The sequence below is a fragment of the Dendrobates tinctorius genome, unplaced genomic scaffold, assembly GCF_039654945.1.
Source record: "Dendrobates tinctorius isolate UK_male_01 unplaced genomic scaffold, ASM3965494v1 ptg000051l, whole genome shotgun sequence".
Classification (NCBI taxonomy): domain Eukaryota; kingdom Metazoa; phylum Chordata; class Amphibia; order Anura; family Dendrobatidae; genus Dendrobates; species Dendrobates tinctorius.
Genome location: NW_027361719.1, coordinates 4,078 through 20,443, shown reverse-complemented (window position 1 = coordinate 20,443; position 16,366 = coordinate 4,078). Strand labels below are relative to the sequence as shown.

Below are 16,366 nucleotides of genomic sequence, written 5' to 3'. Positions count from 1 at the left end.
TTGCATGTGAGCTGCTAACATTAGAATTGTGGACTTAATTTCCCCACAGCCTCTGAGCCAAACTTGAAGTGGCCTGTCAGACCCAAGAAGTCTGGGGAGAGAAGGAAGAACCCACTAATGCGCAAGGAAAGCGCTCCACCAGCAGTTAGAAGAAGACCCCCAGAGACACAGGGTGGGTGAATGATCCACGAGGGGTTGAAGTAGGGTAATGTCCTTTACATCTTCACCAGTTTAGCGTGAGACATTTTACAGCATCACAATAGACGCAGCGTCACATTATTTCTACATCCTACGATATTACATGATTCTTAGATACATTTTTTGAATTTCCACTGCCTGTAGCCGAAGGGTTATGATATTGTGCTAGGGGACTCTCAGTAGTTTATCATATACTTTTAGTAAAACTTTTTTTTTTACAAAATTATATATTTTACACATTCTAATTTTATGGATTCTATGCTTGATGTTTTAATTTACTACGTAGTGATGTTATATGGTTGATGAAAAATCCTTGTCCTGTTTTCCAGGTCATACAATGCTGGACCTCACGGTCTTCCAGTTGTCTTGAGTTTCTGCTTTATTCCTTTGCAGATTCGTCCCCCAGTAGTAGCAGCACTCCTGTGTCTGGCTGCAGCTCTCCGAATGACAGTCTGACAGCTGAAAATGGAAGTCTGTCCTCATTACCTGGTGCTGGCTCAGAGGTGAGGTGCTTATAAAATCCCTTACCTTTAATGTATTCCTTTTTCTTCACTTGATTGGATTGTCAAAACTCCGATTCCTCAATTTCCTTGACTCCAACTCCATCATACATGGCTCATGTTTAAGTGATAAATTTACTGTAGTAAAATGGTAACATCAGGCTTTTAATCACCATTATGATACAATAATCAAGGTATTTCCTGTTCACTCTAGCAGTTCAGAGATGAGTGCAGGCATTCCTTCCCTGCACCTTTTTTCTCTTATCTGTAGAGGAGGAGCTTCACTACTGAGCATGTACATAACGTGCAGCACAGATTCATCTCAACTACGACCCCACAGCACTGGTCACTACTGAGCATGTACATAATGTGCAGCACAGATTCATCTCATCTACGACTCCACAGCACTGGTCACTACTGAGCATGTACATAATGTGCAGCACAGATTCATCTCATCTATGACCCCAAAGCACTGGTCACTACTGAGCATGTACATAAAGGGCAGCACAGATTCATCTCATCCACGACTCCACAGCACTGGTCACTACTGAGCATGTGCATAAAGTGCAGCACAGATTCATCTCAACTACGACTCCAATGCACTGGTCACTACTGAGCATGTACATAAAGTGCAGCACAGATTCATCTCAGCTACGACTCCACAGCACTGATCATTACTGAGCATGTACATAAAGTGCAGCACAGATTCATCTCAGCTATGACTCCACAGCACTGGTCACTACAGAGCATGTACATAAAGGGCAGCACAGATTCATCTCATCTATGACTCCACAGCACTGGTCACTACTGAGCATGTACATAAAGGGCAGCACAGATTCATCTCATCTATGACTCCACAGCACTGATCATTACTGAGCATGTACATAAAGTGCAGCAAAGATTCATCTCGGCTAAAAGCCTAAATCCTTAGATCAGGACATATCTTTCCCAAAATCTTATGAAGTTATTTACAGCCCATCTTGCATTGTACTACTGTACCCAAATTTATTATATATTTTAGGAGTCTGAGTCGGTCCATTTTATTCCGATTCCATGACTCCAACTCCACAGCACTGGAGTTTGCTCGTAGTAGCATTGAGATATTGTCTTATTCTTCTACCTTCCTTTATAACCATAGAAATGTTTGCATATTTCCAGCTGTAATTACAGATTTGCAGTCCATAGCTGCAGTCATCTGTAGTTCTTTGACTGGTATAATATATATAAATTGTATGCATTGATGTGACAAACCTCTTGCTTTCTCTTCCGTAGGGTCTAATTCCCAGAGTTATGTATGTGCCCGGTATTGATGATGGTACAAATACCCTGTCTGCTGCTCGTATTCAGCCGGTGATTATCCTGGAGCCCTCTGGTGCACACACTCCGTTGGTGGCAGGTATGTACTTTCAAGTCAGGACAGAAGGGTGCAGGACTCTGTTAATGAAGACCGGCATTGTTCATGCTGGTGTTGATGAGATAGGCTGGAGGTCAGACACTTATGATTCGTGAAGAGGCGTAAGTATGTTCACGAATCAGAAGCATTGGCTGAGTGTGTGCAGTTCGCCACAAATCCTACTCCAGCCATTCTGGAGTAAGACTTGTGGGATAGCGAACACCACTGCTCTTCATAAAATTGATGAGAGGTGGTCGTCCCGTCCCAGATCCATCCATTTTTTCTGAGCTAGAACAAACTGACACGAGAACACCAAAAGTCAGAAGATTTTGGCGCAACTTCAAGTTGCGCCTAAACTTTAAGCCTTTTCAAAGTTTTCCTCCAGAATTCTGGCGTAAAAGCTTTGCTGCATCAGGCCCTTAATGTTTTTATCCCTCTTCTTGCCTTTTCCATACAACTTTGGACAATTCTCCATCCTTGCTAAAAATGCAGGTCCTTTGAAGAGAGCACTTGTACTCATATTCTGACCACCCACTAAAAGGGTATGGGACGAACCAGAGCTGGGCTACTTCTCTCCAAGTAAAGATCAAGTCATTCAAATCTAGTAAAACAGGAACTTTTGTATGACAGACGATCAGAAACCCTGAGGAAGAGCTACTGCAGCAGCGACATTCCCTCCCCCTCTGTCTATCATTTATTGTTCTTATTTTATTTTTTGGTGGCTGAGGAGGTTCTTGAACAACTGCAGAGAAAATTAAAAAAGATGATACTTTCCCCTAGTACAGTATATGATCAGGTTTTATAGACTATAGTCTCATATATCACTGGTTTATGCGGACAGTTATGATGATGGGAACACTTTGTGTGCTCTGACTGTGATGTGGCTTTTGGCGTGCCTTTACTGAGCTAATATAGTGCTCTCGGTGTGAAAAACAAGATAATCTTGTATTTATGATACCTTTTGATGGCTAACAAAAATAAAATAAAGGATGTTACAAAGCAAGCTTTCTGGAGTTCTTGGGCCTGTTCCTCAGGCATTTAAATATACGAACAAACTGAGCTCAGAGTCTGAATCCAAAATTGGATTAGTGGTACTGAGTTAAGTACGCGATTTTCGAAATAATCCTAATACAAAGTCTATAACTAAAGAGCATGACCACATTCTCATCATTGTCAAGCCACGATGATTGTTTTGTGCATGCTGTAATATGGCGTGGTGTTCTTATTAGATATTCTGCTAATATTGCTTTTTCTACATGGGTAGTGTGGTTTAGGCATTTGTAAGCCGTGCCACTAACAGATCATATGAAGGGCTTGTCATTTTTATAGCTCATGGAACGCCCTGTGATTTAATTTCATTGCTTATTCCAGAGCAGTGTTTCTCAAAACCTTGTCTTCGTGGTCCCCCCACAAATCATACTTTTAGGATTTCCCTAGTATTGCGCAGGGGAGAGAACCCGCAACAATTTTTGATGCCTTGATGATAATCCCACCACCTGTTTAATGCTAAGGAATCCTGAAAACATGACATGTTGGGGGCCCGTGAAGACTGGAGTTTGGGAAACACTGCTATAGAAAGTATGTAAATTGTGCACACTGCCCCCTTGTGGTAAGTGAAGATATGATATTTTGAAATCTGTGAATAACTATTTTCTGCATTTTAGTACAAGGCCTTGGTTCTGTGCCGCTGCAATTCACCCACTCCCTTATCAGCACCGACCATACGGGACACAGGACATTAAGTCGCACGCGTTCTGAGCCGCTTCCTCAAAATCCCAAGACACTCCAGCAGCAACTACTTTTCCAGCAGCAATATGCAGCATTCCCCAATTATGCAAAATGGGGCAACAAGGTGAGGATAGGGAGTATTTTAGCAGTTTACAAATCAACTTGCGTGTTTGACGACGTGTGGAGATCAGTCGGATAAAACTGTGTTTTTTTACTGGAGTGTTAGGATTTCCCAACGTGCAGGTGTTTGGTACCTCCTTATTTCAGATGTTACTGTAGGATGCTATGTACAGAGGCTGAGCTACCGATGTAACACCTGCCGACTGACATGGCAGCCTGACATGTATAAAGCCCTATGTACTAGTGCAGCGGGGCTGGTCTTCATTGTTAGGTGCCAAACTAGGACAACCGTTACAGTTACAACAGGATCAGGTCTTTCATTATAACTAGTATGTCCATGGTAAAAGTGTTGTCATTTCAGTCTGACATCGGGCGGGTAAGCTAATTTTGTATTTGCCCCATCTTCACAAATTTGTCTTCTCGTATAGCGTCCTCAAAAAACGAGTGAAAAACCAAGGTTGAGCCAGATCCCTTCAGAAGAAATGGATGATAGCGTTTCTATAAATGAAAGGCCTCCGGAAATGGGAGGAAATCCTTCTCGAGTCCGAATGGACGCTTTGCGAGGTGCAGCCCCCGAGGCACACGGCAGCAGTCAGCCAGTGGTCCAGCAGCACTACCTTCCACAGGTAAAAGCTACTACAGCTGTCATTGATGTATACAAAGCCTTGTGATAAATGAGTGGATGATAAACTGGTTCCATGCGAACCATACCGGACAATATGGTGTACAGTACAATCCTTAAACTATAAGGAAACCATCATCTTGCGTCTCTGCGGCCTTATAAGCGCACTGTGGGGCTCAGATATTACACATCACAAATGTAGGACTTGGAAGGAGTTAATGTTGTTTCAGGAGAACTTGCAGGGTAATGTCTGTGTCTGTCTAAAGCTCCTCTCCACAGAACTTTGAGCACCAACTGCTATCTCCTGTATCTCCAATTTCAGTAATGGGGAAATCTCTATTCACTGAAGACAAATATTAAAGATTATACCTTTGAATTGAGAATCAAAGATCAGTCCAGGAGAAAGAATCAAATCTAATAAAATGTATTACAAATAGATAATTAGAGATTGTGATCACTGATGAGATATATTACAAATTTGCTTATTTTCATGTGTATTATTGATTTAGGAATTAAAAATTAAAGGGAGTCTGTCATACCCAAAACTGAGGTTTAACTTTTTAGACCTTCTAATGGGTAATCTAGCCCCTATAGGAATCATACTGGTACTGTAGATTTTAGTAAATGTGTTTTATAGAAAAATTGTTTTAAAACATATGTAAGTGAAGGGGCTATTGGTGCACCCATGCCGTGGCCAAAGGCTTATTGCACCTTTCCGCCCACCTTAGATGCTGATACAGGTAAAAGTATGATGGAGGACAGAGCATCAGGTGACGCTCCCTCCCCCATCATTTCCCCTCTGCTTCTGACACAGCGGATGCGATGAAGTCACTTCATCACGCCATGCTATGCCGGGCAGTGGAGCTGCTGAGAGGCGCTGCAGAGACTGGAGTAGCGGGGGGAACAGGGAAAGGTATTTTTTTTTTTTTTGTCAGTGAGTACATGGTGACCATAATACTGGAGGATTATGGGGTGTACATTATACTATATGGGGAGATGCATTATATGATGTGGTGGTCGTAATACTGGAGGACTATGTGGGCTACATTATACCATATGGGGGCTCCTTATACTCTATCAAGGACTATGTACTTTATGGGGGCTGCATTGCACTCTATCAAGGACTATCCGCTGTGCATTATACTATACGTATTATATCAGTAGTGCATTATACTCTATCGAGGACTATGGGGTGTGCATTATACTATGTGTACTATAGTATTATACCCTATCAAGGACTATTGGGTGCAGTATACTGTACAAAGGATTATGGGGAATTGTATTATACTATATGAAGGACTATGGGGTGCATTATACTATGGGCAGTGCATTGTATTATAAGGAGGACCATGGGGTGTGCATTATACAATATGGATGACTATGGGTTGCATTATTCTGTATGGAGGACTATGGGGTGTGCATTATACTATATGGAGGACTATGAGGAGTGTATTATACTACAGTATATGGAGGACTATGAGGAGTGTATTATACTATATGGAGGACCGTGGAGAGTGTATTATACTATATGGAGTACTGAGGAGTGTATTATACTGTATGGAGGACTGAGGAATGTATTACACTCCTCAGTCCTCCATATAGTATATTATACTATATGGAGGACTACGAGGAGTGTATTATACTATATGGAGGACTATGAGGAGTGTATTATACAATATGGAGGACTATGAGGCAGATGTGCTGCTGATAAAATGATACTGTATGGGGACAGATTGATTTACTAGTGCTGATTCTCTGCCCATCATTCTTCCTCAGCCAGTGTAAAGAGGCTGGAAAACAAACGTCGAACGACTTCAATATTGTTGATTACGCTCGTTTAACGGCCTGAACTCATCGTATATAAATACAACCAAAATGGTTCTGTTGATGATGCAATATGTGAGCATTTGGGGCCACACTTTAAACTTTTGCCCTACTAGGTCTAAAACTGGCCCGGACCTCGCCTGTCAGTATCGGCAATCTCTGCTTTGTAATCCTGCATAATAACTACATAGGAAACCCAATACAAATAGGAGGGCAAAAACAGATAACCACCATAGAAAATCAACAGTCTAAATTGCCAGAAAAAGCACGTACTTTTATAATGATTGAATAATAAACTTAACAAGGAATAAATGTTAAACAATGATTAAAGTACATATAAAACCTGAGTTGAGCCGGGCCAATAGTGCAGGTACAAGTACAGGAGATAGTGTGTTCCCAGTAGCGTAGCATATCAGGCAGAGAAGGTATATGAAGCCACTTCCATGAGTAGATGTAATCCTGCATGTAGCGAATGGCTGCTATACACAGGAGAGTGGGATGAGGGGGCTTACAGGTGCGCTGAGCCCTTGGTCACAACAATGGTAAACAAAGCCCCCTCAATTGCATAAGTAATAAAACCGTTATTCTCTAAAGCACGTTTACTAAAATTTACAGCACTAATATTATTTTTATAGGGGCTAAGCCAATTATATGAAGGACTAAATAGTTACATTTCAGCTTTGTGATAGTAGACTCTCTTTAAGTCTTTTATAGTTATCAGGTAACCATACAGCCTTCCAAACAATTGAGTTTCGCCCACAGAAGATTAAGCGGCCCTGCACTTAGCTAGGACTACAACACATTGTTCTAGCGATTGCCAGTCTCAGACCAATTAAATACCCACTGATATGCCAAATACGTTTTCACTGACTTCCCCCCATTGTGTTGTAAAGACAAAACCTTAGGGGTCTATCAGTGGATGGTCATGTTTGTAATTTTCATTCTTTATATTAGATGTAGTTGTTGTTTGCTGCTATGTGATTGGTAATATACAGAACTTCCTATGTACCTCTCAGAACTACATGTGGGAGGCCGCCCGCCATCGCACCCCCCAACATGTGAAAAGAGCGCCTCTGGATACCCTGATGATTCCCCTAGTGTCAGGAGCACATCGTCCCCTCTCTCGAGCAAAGTCTTCACCGGCTTCAGCCTCTCTCCCCACTCAAGACCCCTCCTCTAAAACCATGACACTTTCAGTGCCAGAACAAGCTGACAAACCACGCTTCACCACAGGTAAAAGAAAAAAATGGGAGCAATGAATTGAACCCTGAATGCTGAGCTCCAATCACTCTCTGCTAGTAATGGTAAAGAAGTGCATGACATTGTATAACCTCTCGTCTTCCAATATAGGAGTCGTATATGACTCTGTGATGCTGAAACATCAGTGCACCTGTGGGGACAACAGCAACCACCCCGAGCACGCGGGGAGAATCCAGAGCATCTGGTCGCGCCTGCAGGAGAGAGGACTGCGAAACCATTGTGAAGTAAGCCGTCATTACTATCGTAGTGTCCTACAGATTGCTTTATACTCATCGTGTCACTGCCTGAAAGGGGAGACCACCATTTCTCACATATGGATCTATACAATAGCCTCCACCACTAATACAACCATAACTAAGCCATCAAGCAGTGGTGCCAACGGCTTCCATTGGCCCCTGCGACATACAGTGGGGTCTGCTGCTATCCCACTTGGCCTTTGTTGTTTGGATGCACTTCTCTAGGTGTCCATTCTCATGGATTTGTTGTTGGAGGCTCCTGCACAAAGTCCAACAGCATTCAATATGTACGGGCTAAATAACATTTTATTTTCATACATCTGACTTCTATGGAGACGATGATACCAAATATTTTTGTTTAGTTGGTGAAAGGGGCATGATTTAAAAAAAAATAAAATATATATATATATACACACACATATTAATTTTTTACATAATGTTTTTGTCCTGTCAGGATTTAAATCTACCATCATTTAATGAATTAACCAATTATTCTGCAAAATTGCAGTATATGGTCAGATTACTATTCCTCCATGGAGTCCAGCTTCATAAGAGCACCTACATGGAGGTGATGGGGGCCCGTCTGTTTGCCCATGGCTGCTATGGCAATGGCACTCTATGGCCACTCTACAATTTTGTTGCAAGATGGGTGTCGGCAGCAATGGCTACTAAAATTTTTGTGCCACCTAATTATGCCATTTAATTCTGCTTGATTGACATTCTGCTTGATTGACATGGGAAGTTAAATGGTTAAAGAGCAGCAATCAGCACTAGCTAGTAGGTGGCTGTATAGCAACCAACAGCTGCCCAGTATTGAGCGGTGTCAGCGCCTGAGCCTGCACCCGCATTTGACATGGACATTACTATTATGTCCTATAGCAGGACAGAGTTATTAGCAATAACTATTACTTAGCTGAGGCTGAAATTCTCTTTTGGTTCTCTACAGTGTATTCGTGGTAGGAAAGCATCCTTGGAGGAGCTACAGTCTGTTCATACAGAGACGCATGTTCTTCTCTATGGCACCAATCCTCACAATAGACTGAAACTGGACAATCGAAAGCTCGCAGGTACTCGTGCTTCCCTGGATATCACACAGAGCAAGGAAAGCAATGATAAGAATATTACACATCTGATATATACAGCATTCAACCCACACTAAATGAAATGGACACCTTTTGTATAAAATATTATTTTTTCCACATATCTTGGGCTAAAATATTTTTTGCGATTGGGTTTCGTTTAGAATGTTGCCCCTGATCTCCTGTCAGCTGATACATGAATACAGATTATATCAAAGTTGTCCTTAACTTTCATGTGGTCAGAAATCAGCTGATAGAAGCGAAGTAAAAGACAGATAAGATTTCCAAACTTTTTTGAGAACAAATTCACAAATGGATTCTTAGTTAACCTGTACTACAGCCCACCAGGGAAAATTTTAAATAAAACCCAATTTAAAAAACTATTTTTTGCCCAAAATACATACAGAAGAAAAAATGTCCCACAAAGAATCCATATCCATTAATTTCCATGAGTCTATCTACGCTCTTGTATAAATAACTACTGCGTGTAAAGTATAGATTGGAAGGGTTTTGCTCACACAGGAATCATTTCAGACCTAAAGCTCAGACTGACCGCCTGATAATTGATTGTGAGGATCTATATATCTAAGTGGATGGGGTTTTATGGGAGTTTGATGTTGATGGCTTTGGCTTTGGTCCCCCATAAAATAGATTAACCTGTAAATAAGGTATCATAACTGGAACCATTCAGTGGGATGTAGAATGTAAGTCCATCATATAAGGTGTACTGTATCTAGGCCATCCACCTAATGCCATTCACTTTACATATGGCCAGTTTCATACGTCCGTCATTCATGGTCTGTATGGCTGCAGATCTCCAGACCCAAACTCAACCGCCTTATGGGCATGTATGTCGCGATGGTGTTGTGGAAAGGAGTCTGAAATTGTGGTTCCTACACAGATCAAAAGGCCTCGCTCAAATCAGCGTATAAATCGGACGAGTGCAATCAGATTTGAATTCGGATTGCACTTGTACCAATGTCATTCAGTAAGTCAGTGCTGATCTGCGATTTTTTTTTTTTTTTTTTTTTTGGGGGGGGCGGGAATTTGGATGAGAAAAACATTACAGCATGCTGTGAGTGTCTGCGAATATCGGACAAGACTTGCCAATGCATGTCAATGTGTGCGAGAAAAAAAACGGATGGCACTCAGATCATGCATATGCTGTCCATTTTTTTTTTTTTCTCGCACACATCTCAAAGGAACCAGAAAATTTCATCAGCCAAGTGCAGTAAATTCACAGCCAGAACCCTCAGAATAGATAGATATCCTGTAGATATTTAATGTCACAATCCACCCACAAATTATTAAGCTTGCACCCTTTTAGTGCCTTTCATGTGGCATTAAGGGTGTTTAGTCTAATTTAAGATAATAAATCGTGGGGTCCACCCTATTTTTGCAAACCAGCAAAGATGAAGCAGACCGCTTCAAAAGAGACAGTGCCCTGGTTATTGGGCCCTTCCCAACCTAAAAATACCATCCCGCAGCTGCCCCAGAATTGGTGCATCACATGAGATGTGCCAATTCTGGTGCTTTGTCCAGCTCTTCCTGATTACCCTACTGCGGTGGCCATCACAGTAATGGTAGTTGGGGTTGATGATAGCTGTTATTTGTCTAAAATCACAGCTGCCATCAACCCCTGGGGTTAGTAATGGAGAGATGTCTATCAGAAACTCCCATTACTAACCCAGTAATCAACAATAAAAACACACACAGAAATAAACACTTCGAAATAAGACACCTCCACACTATCCTTCGTTCACCAATTTATTGAAAAATAACAAACACATGCAGGGCAGCCATAATCCAAGGAATCCGAAGTAGTCCAGAAGAGGATACCTAAAAAGACTGGAATAAAAACAAGAGACAGTCCGTCGTTCACAATTAGATAACTGTTCCCACGCAGATCCAACGTAGTCCATGGGGATCCCAGAATCCGACCCTTTCGATTGGGAATAGCAGCACGTTAAGTTTCTGCTATTCACAGGCGCTCAGCGAGACTCGGCGGCTCTGAACAGCGGTGACGTCAGTAACTGCACCAATCATCAAAGGTTCTGAATAACCCTGCTGTCTATGAGACTCCATATAAGACTGCTTTATTAGGTTTGTAAACTAGCTTTAAGTTACATAGAAACTTACAGTAAAAGATTATTATTTATATAGAACCATTGATTCAATGGTGCTGTACATGAGAAGGGGTTACATACAAATTACAGATATCACCTACAGTAAACAAGCTAACAATCACAGACTGATATAGAGGGGAGAGAGGACCCTGCCCTTGTGGTCTTACATTCTAAAGGATGGTGGGGAAGGAGACAGTAGATTGGGGGTTGCAGCACCTCTGGTGATGGTGAGGCGGTAGCTCCGGTAGTGGTGAGGTGGCAGCGGGGTCATTGCAAGCTGTAAGCTTTCCTGATGATGTGGGTTTCAGGTTCCATGATTGATAGTTGGACGTGTTGGGGCACAGAATTCCAAAGGATGGGGAATTTTCGGGAGAAATCTTGTAGGCAGTTGGGTGAGGAACGAATAAGTGTGGAGGAGAGAAGGAGGTCTTGAAGGACCGGAGATTACGTGAGGGAAGATATCGGGAGATTAGTTCAGAAACATAGGGAGGAGACAGGATATAGATGGCCTTGTAGGTCAGTATTAGTAATTTGAACTGGATACGCTGAGGGAATGGGAACCAGTGAAGAGATTTGCAGAGGAGAGAAGTGGAGGAGTAGCGAGGAGAGAGATGAATTAGTTGGGCAGCAGAGATAAGGATGGACTGGAGAGGTGCGATGGTGTTAGCAGGAAGGCCACAGAAAAGGTTGTTGCAGTAGTCGAGGTGGGAGATGATGAGGGCATGCACAAGCATTTTAGTAGATTGAGGGAAGGATGGATTCTGGAAATATTTTTAAGCTGGAGGTGACAGGATGTTAGGCGTCGGGTTCCTGTCGCTGCACAGCGGGAATCCTGAGCCTTGCTACCAGCGGTCTCCCATTCCTCTCCAGCCGCAGAGGAGGTTGCTCAGCAAACTCGTCAGTCCAGGCACTCTGCCCAGACCAGCTCCGTGGGTTTGCTTGCTGCTGCCACCTCTGGCACACCTATGCTGCTCAGCAGTGAGATTCTCCAGGGACTAAGTCCTCATGTCGGGCCACTGAGCATGCCCGTGGAGTGATCTCCCATTGGAGATCGAAGGTTACGTGCTCAGGTCCTGCTCCTGTTCGGATTGGCCCATCCGAGAATCCAGGAAGGTCCCGGACACTCGCGGCTATAAAAGGTTCGCATGGCCACTCGGCCATGTGCTAGGATAGACTGTATTTTTTACAGACTATGTGGAGTGAGTGATGTATGCATCCTTGGTACGCATGTGTTGTGCAGCCTAGCCTGCTAGCGCCCAGGCTTAGGTGTAGGTAGGACAGAGGTTGAGCGAGGCATCAGTCCTCACCAGGGACTCTGCACGCCTCCGTGCACATGCTCCACTTCATAGCCAGCGTCTATAGCGGCGCTCGCGGCAGCGACGCCGCGCGCTCAGTGGGCCTAGAAGGACTCTAACCCCGTGTCCTTGGGGTAGAGTTCTGTGGCCGTACACTGTGCGCTCTTTTGGCCGGACTCTGTGAGCTAAACAGGCTCCGGCATCTACATTCAGCTATTGTGCGACTCCGTGCATTAAGAGAGTTCGCACCTGTTCACATTGGATGACGTAACCCACGTGTGACTGTTTTTACGCCGCTTTATTCTTCCGCCATTACCTAGCAGCAGTGTATCATCTCTGCACGGTAGACCCCGGGCTGCGAACGCACCTACTATTATTTTATAATTTGGTGCGTTCCGCCAGCCCTACCAAAGGAGGTGGAAAGAGCTTGGATGTGCAGTTTGAAGGACAGGGCAGAGTCAAGGGTTACTCCAAGGCAGCGGACTCTCAGTACGGGGGAAAGCGTGATGTCATTAATTGTGATGGGTCAGGTAAGAAAGATCTGTGAGATGGAGGAAAGATCATGAGTTCAGATTTGTCCACAATGAGCTTGATGAAGCGAGAGGAGAAGGAGGATATGGCTGATGGACACTCCGGGATTCTGGACAGCAGAAAGGTGACGTCTGGGCCAGAGAGGTAGATCTGAGTGTCATCAGCATACAGGTGGTACTGGAATCCATGGGACTTTGAGTTGTCCCAGACCAAGTGTATAGATTGAGAAGAGTATGGGTCCTAGAACAGAGCCTTGGGGGACTCCCAACAGAGAGAGGGTGGGATGAGGAGGTTATTGTAGGAGACGCTGAATGTGCGGTTGGAAAGGTATGAGGAGATCTAGGATAGGGTGAGGTCTTTGATGCTAAAGGAGGAGAGGATCTGTAGTAGGAGGACGTGGTCAACTGTGCCAAAAGCAGAGGACAGGTCTAGAAGGAGGAGTATAGAGTATTGTCCGTTAGCTTTGACTGCAAGTAGGTCATTGGTAATTTTGGTCAGGGCTGTCTCAGTGCAGTGATGGGGACGGAAACCAGATAGTAGATTGTCAAAGAGCAAGTTGGATGAGAGGTGTGAGAAAAGTTCAGCGTGGACGTGCTGCTCCAGGAGTTTGGAAGCGAATGGGAGCAGTGACATTGGGCGATAGCTGGACATGACGGTTGGGTCGAGGGTTGGCTTTTTAAGGATAGGCGTGATTGTGGCATGTTTTGAAAGCAGAAGGGATGGTACCAGAAGTTAGTGATAGGTTGAAGAGGTGGGTTAGGGATAAGAGTGGTGGTGAGGTTGGGGAGGAGGTGGGATGAGGGATGGGGTCGAGTGCACAGGAGGTGAGGCGCGATTTGTAGAGGAGACAAATAAGCTCCCCTTCAGTGATGTTGGAGAGTGAGGTTATGGGATTTGGGCATTGGTCTGTTATACAAAGGGGTTGTGGTGGTTGAACAATGAAGACTTACCTTGTTTGGTCGATCTTATTTTTGAAGTGTGTGGCAAAGTCCTTAGCAAAGATGGGGGAGGTTGGAGGGGGCAGTGGTGGGCAGAGGAGGGAGTTAAAAGTTGGTGTTAAAAATGCATTGCATACGTATGTAGTACAGATGGTAGGTGAGAAAAATCACATTGTACTCGCATGGCACTCCTACTACTTTTTTGGATCAACATCGGAGCGTTTTTTTTTTTATACAGATGTGAGCGAGTCCTAAATGTCAGATGTGAACTGGACTTCACAGTTAAAATGGAGCCACATCCCCTTTCATTGTTCGCCAGGCACTGTACCTTACATCTTGTAGTTGCTGGTCCTGGGACTGCTGCTTTCTCAAATGAATGGGACTGAGCTGTTGTACCAAAGTGTATGGCGCATTGCCTGGTAATCAATGATGGAGACAATGCTTTCAGAAATTGCTTGCATTTACGGTATATACATTCTAGCTGTCACGTCACTACTTCTCCTCACATAACTTTGAATGGATCCAGTAATGAGATTCCAGTTTTCCGAATTTTCAATATGGACGTCTTCTGAAGCATTGACCAGTTACGTGTAGGATATGCTGGTGATGCTGCTCTTTTCTGTAGGGATTAATGGTAATATTATGTACAGTGATGGTAAATGAATAGACATTACCTACCGTGAACATGAAGGCCTAGGCATAAGCGTTACAGCACAGCTGATCTGTAGCTGTCGGCCGGTGTGAAGCTATTGTGCCATTTCGGGTCAGTCCTAGAACAAAACAGGAAGGTAGAATGGTGCAAGTGCGTTGTGCTCATCTGTTTCCAGCCTGTGTTCGTCCCTACGGTAATAACATGGCCATGGATTCACGTGGCTCTGCGATATAAACACACCGCCTGCACAATAACCTGCCCCAATATGGAGCGCTCAGTGTTTTTCACATTATCCACAAAGCTTTCGATTAGCTGAAAGGAAAACAGGCTCGTAATGTCAGCAGAGACATGAAAATAAATGTCCCGGCTCGCTGGACGAAAACAAGGATTTCTATTAATACTACATGACAGCAGCCGCATAAACCAATGTCCTGCAGAGAAGGAAAACAAGAGTCAGAGATTCCAGACATGGAGGAAAACAAACAGCATTGTGCCCTCCGCAGGAAGGCCTCCCCGTCCTGCAGACACACATTGTGGGGGCACTGCAGCAGGACTAAAACACATGAAAACATTCGGCGGAGTGCCCGGGAACATGGGAGCTGGGGGGACTCCATCTGCACTAATAGTGGTGTGGGAAATGCGGGGATGAGCGGACACCTTGTGTACAACACTCATTAGTCACCGGTCAGATGCCAGACAGGAGCTAGTTAGTCACCTCATGTCGGGGGAGGGCAACAGCAGCATTCCTCTATGAACAGGATCTATTTCTCCAATCACCTGTGATAGATCTCAGCTTGTTTTGGCGTTCTATTTTGCCTAGCTACAACAAAGTGCACAGAAGTGGGGCGGGAAAGGGACCCGGTTGTCAAATTCATGACCAGCGGTGCCGTTCTTGACGCCACAAATCTTACTCCAGTCCTAAGAGTCTGCAGGTCGTTTTATGGATGAGTACAGTGCATGCCATGGCCGCAGCTCCCGCATCAGACGCACACTGAGCTGCTCACTGAGCCACTCACATCCGCAAACTGATTATTGCAAAAACATTACTACACTGGAATGGACCCGGCTTTACTTTTACCTTTTGTTTATTGCTATTTCCTTAGGCCTCTTTCACACTTCAGTTTTTTACAATCAGTCACAATCCGCCAGGTTTTGAAAAAAACGGATCTGCAATTTTCTTTTGAGGCTCCGTTTTTTTCCCCATTGACTTCCATTAATGGCGGATTGTGACGGATTGCCGTCCGTTGCACCCGTTTTTTTGGCGGATCCGCCAAAAGTTGCTGCCCGTCACCATCCTCAAAGATTTCAAAACGGAGCTTGTAACGTCCAGACACTGATTTAAGCCTAAATTATTTCTGGTTCTCTCTCTCTCTTTTTCTCTTTCTCTCTCTCTCTCTCTCTCTCTCTCTCAAAAAAAAAACGGATGGGTGGCATCCGTTGTCATCAGTTCTAAAACGGATCCGGCATCCGTCCTCTTGGCGGATTTTGACTGATGCAAAAAAATGAAGTGTGAAAGAGGCCTAATAAGCAAATAGATTTAGATAATAAAATGCACCAAAATCTTGCCCCCTTCCTCTGTAATCAATACATCCTCCAGAAGTGACACTGTCAGATCACTTCTGTGCCTTTTCTTGTTTTTAAATTCATTTACAATATTTTGTCCTCGGAATTATCTTTTTGTTTGTCCATTATTTTTTTTTATAGGAGGTGAAGATATAACAGTTAATTTTTTTTGTTTGTTAATGTTTTTGGTGCCCATCAGTAAGGATTAATAAGATCAGTCTCGGCCAGTGCTCTGTATTACTGACAGCAGTGCCGCATGCTGCATCTTCACGGTTATTTTCAGAGTACTCTGCTGCCACCT

At 43.7% G+C, this 16,366-nt stretch overlaps 1 protein-coding gene across 7 annotated transcripts in view; it reads left to right on the top strand.

The window, feature by feature from the left end:
- The window catches only part of LOC141091243 (histone deacetylase 7-like), a 247,764-nt gene extending 231,858 nt beyond the window's left edge, over positions 1-15,906 (top strand). For all 7 annotated transcript variants that reach the window (XM_073576669.1, XM_073576671.1, XM_073576670.1 and 4 more), the window contains 8 exons: positions 50-172; positions 592-701; positions 1,971-2,094; positions 3,756-3,943; positions 4,368-4,565; positions 7,402-7,618; positions 7,736-7,869; positions 8,828-15,906. In XM_073576669.1, the coding sequence (XP_073432770.1) occupies positions 50-172; positions 592-701; positions 1,971-2,094; positions 3,756-3,943; positions 4,368-4,565; positions 7,402-7,618; positions 7,736-7,869; positions 8,828-9,040 (1,307 nt within the window). In that variant the 3' untranslated portion in view covers positions 9,041-15,906. The remainder of the gene's footprint in view (positions 1-49; positions 173-591; positions 702-1,970; positions 2,095-3,755; positions 3,944-4,367; positions 4,566-7,401; positions 7,619-7,735; positions 7,870-8,827) is intronic.
- Positions 15,907-16,366: the final 460 nt, after the last annotated feature.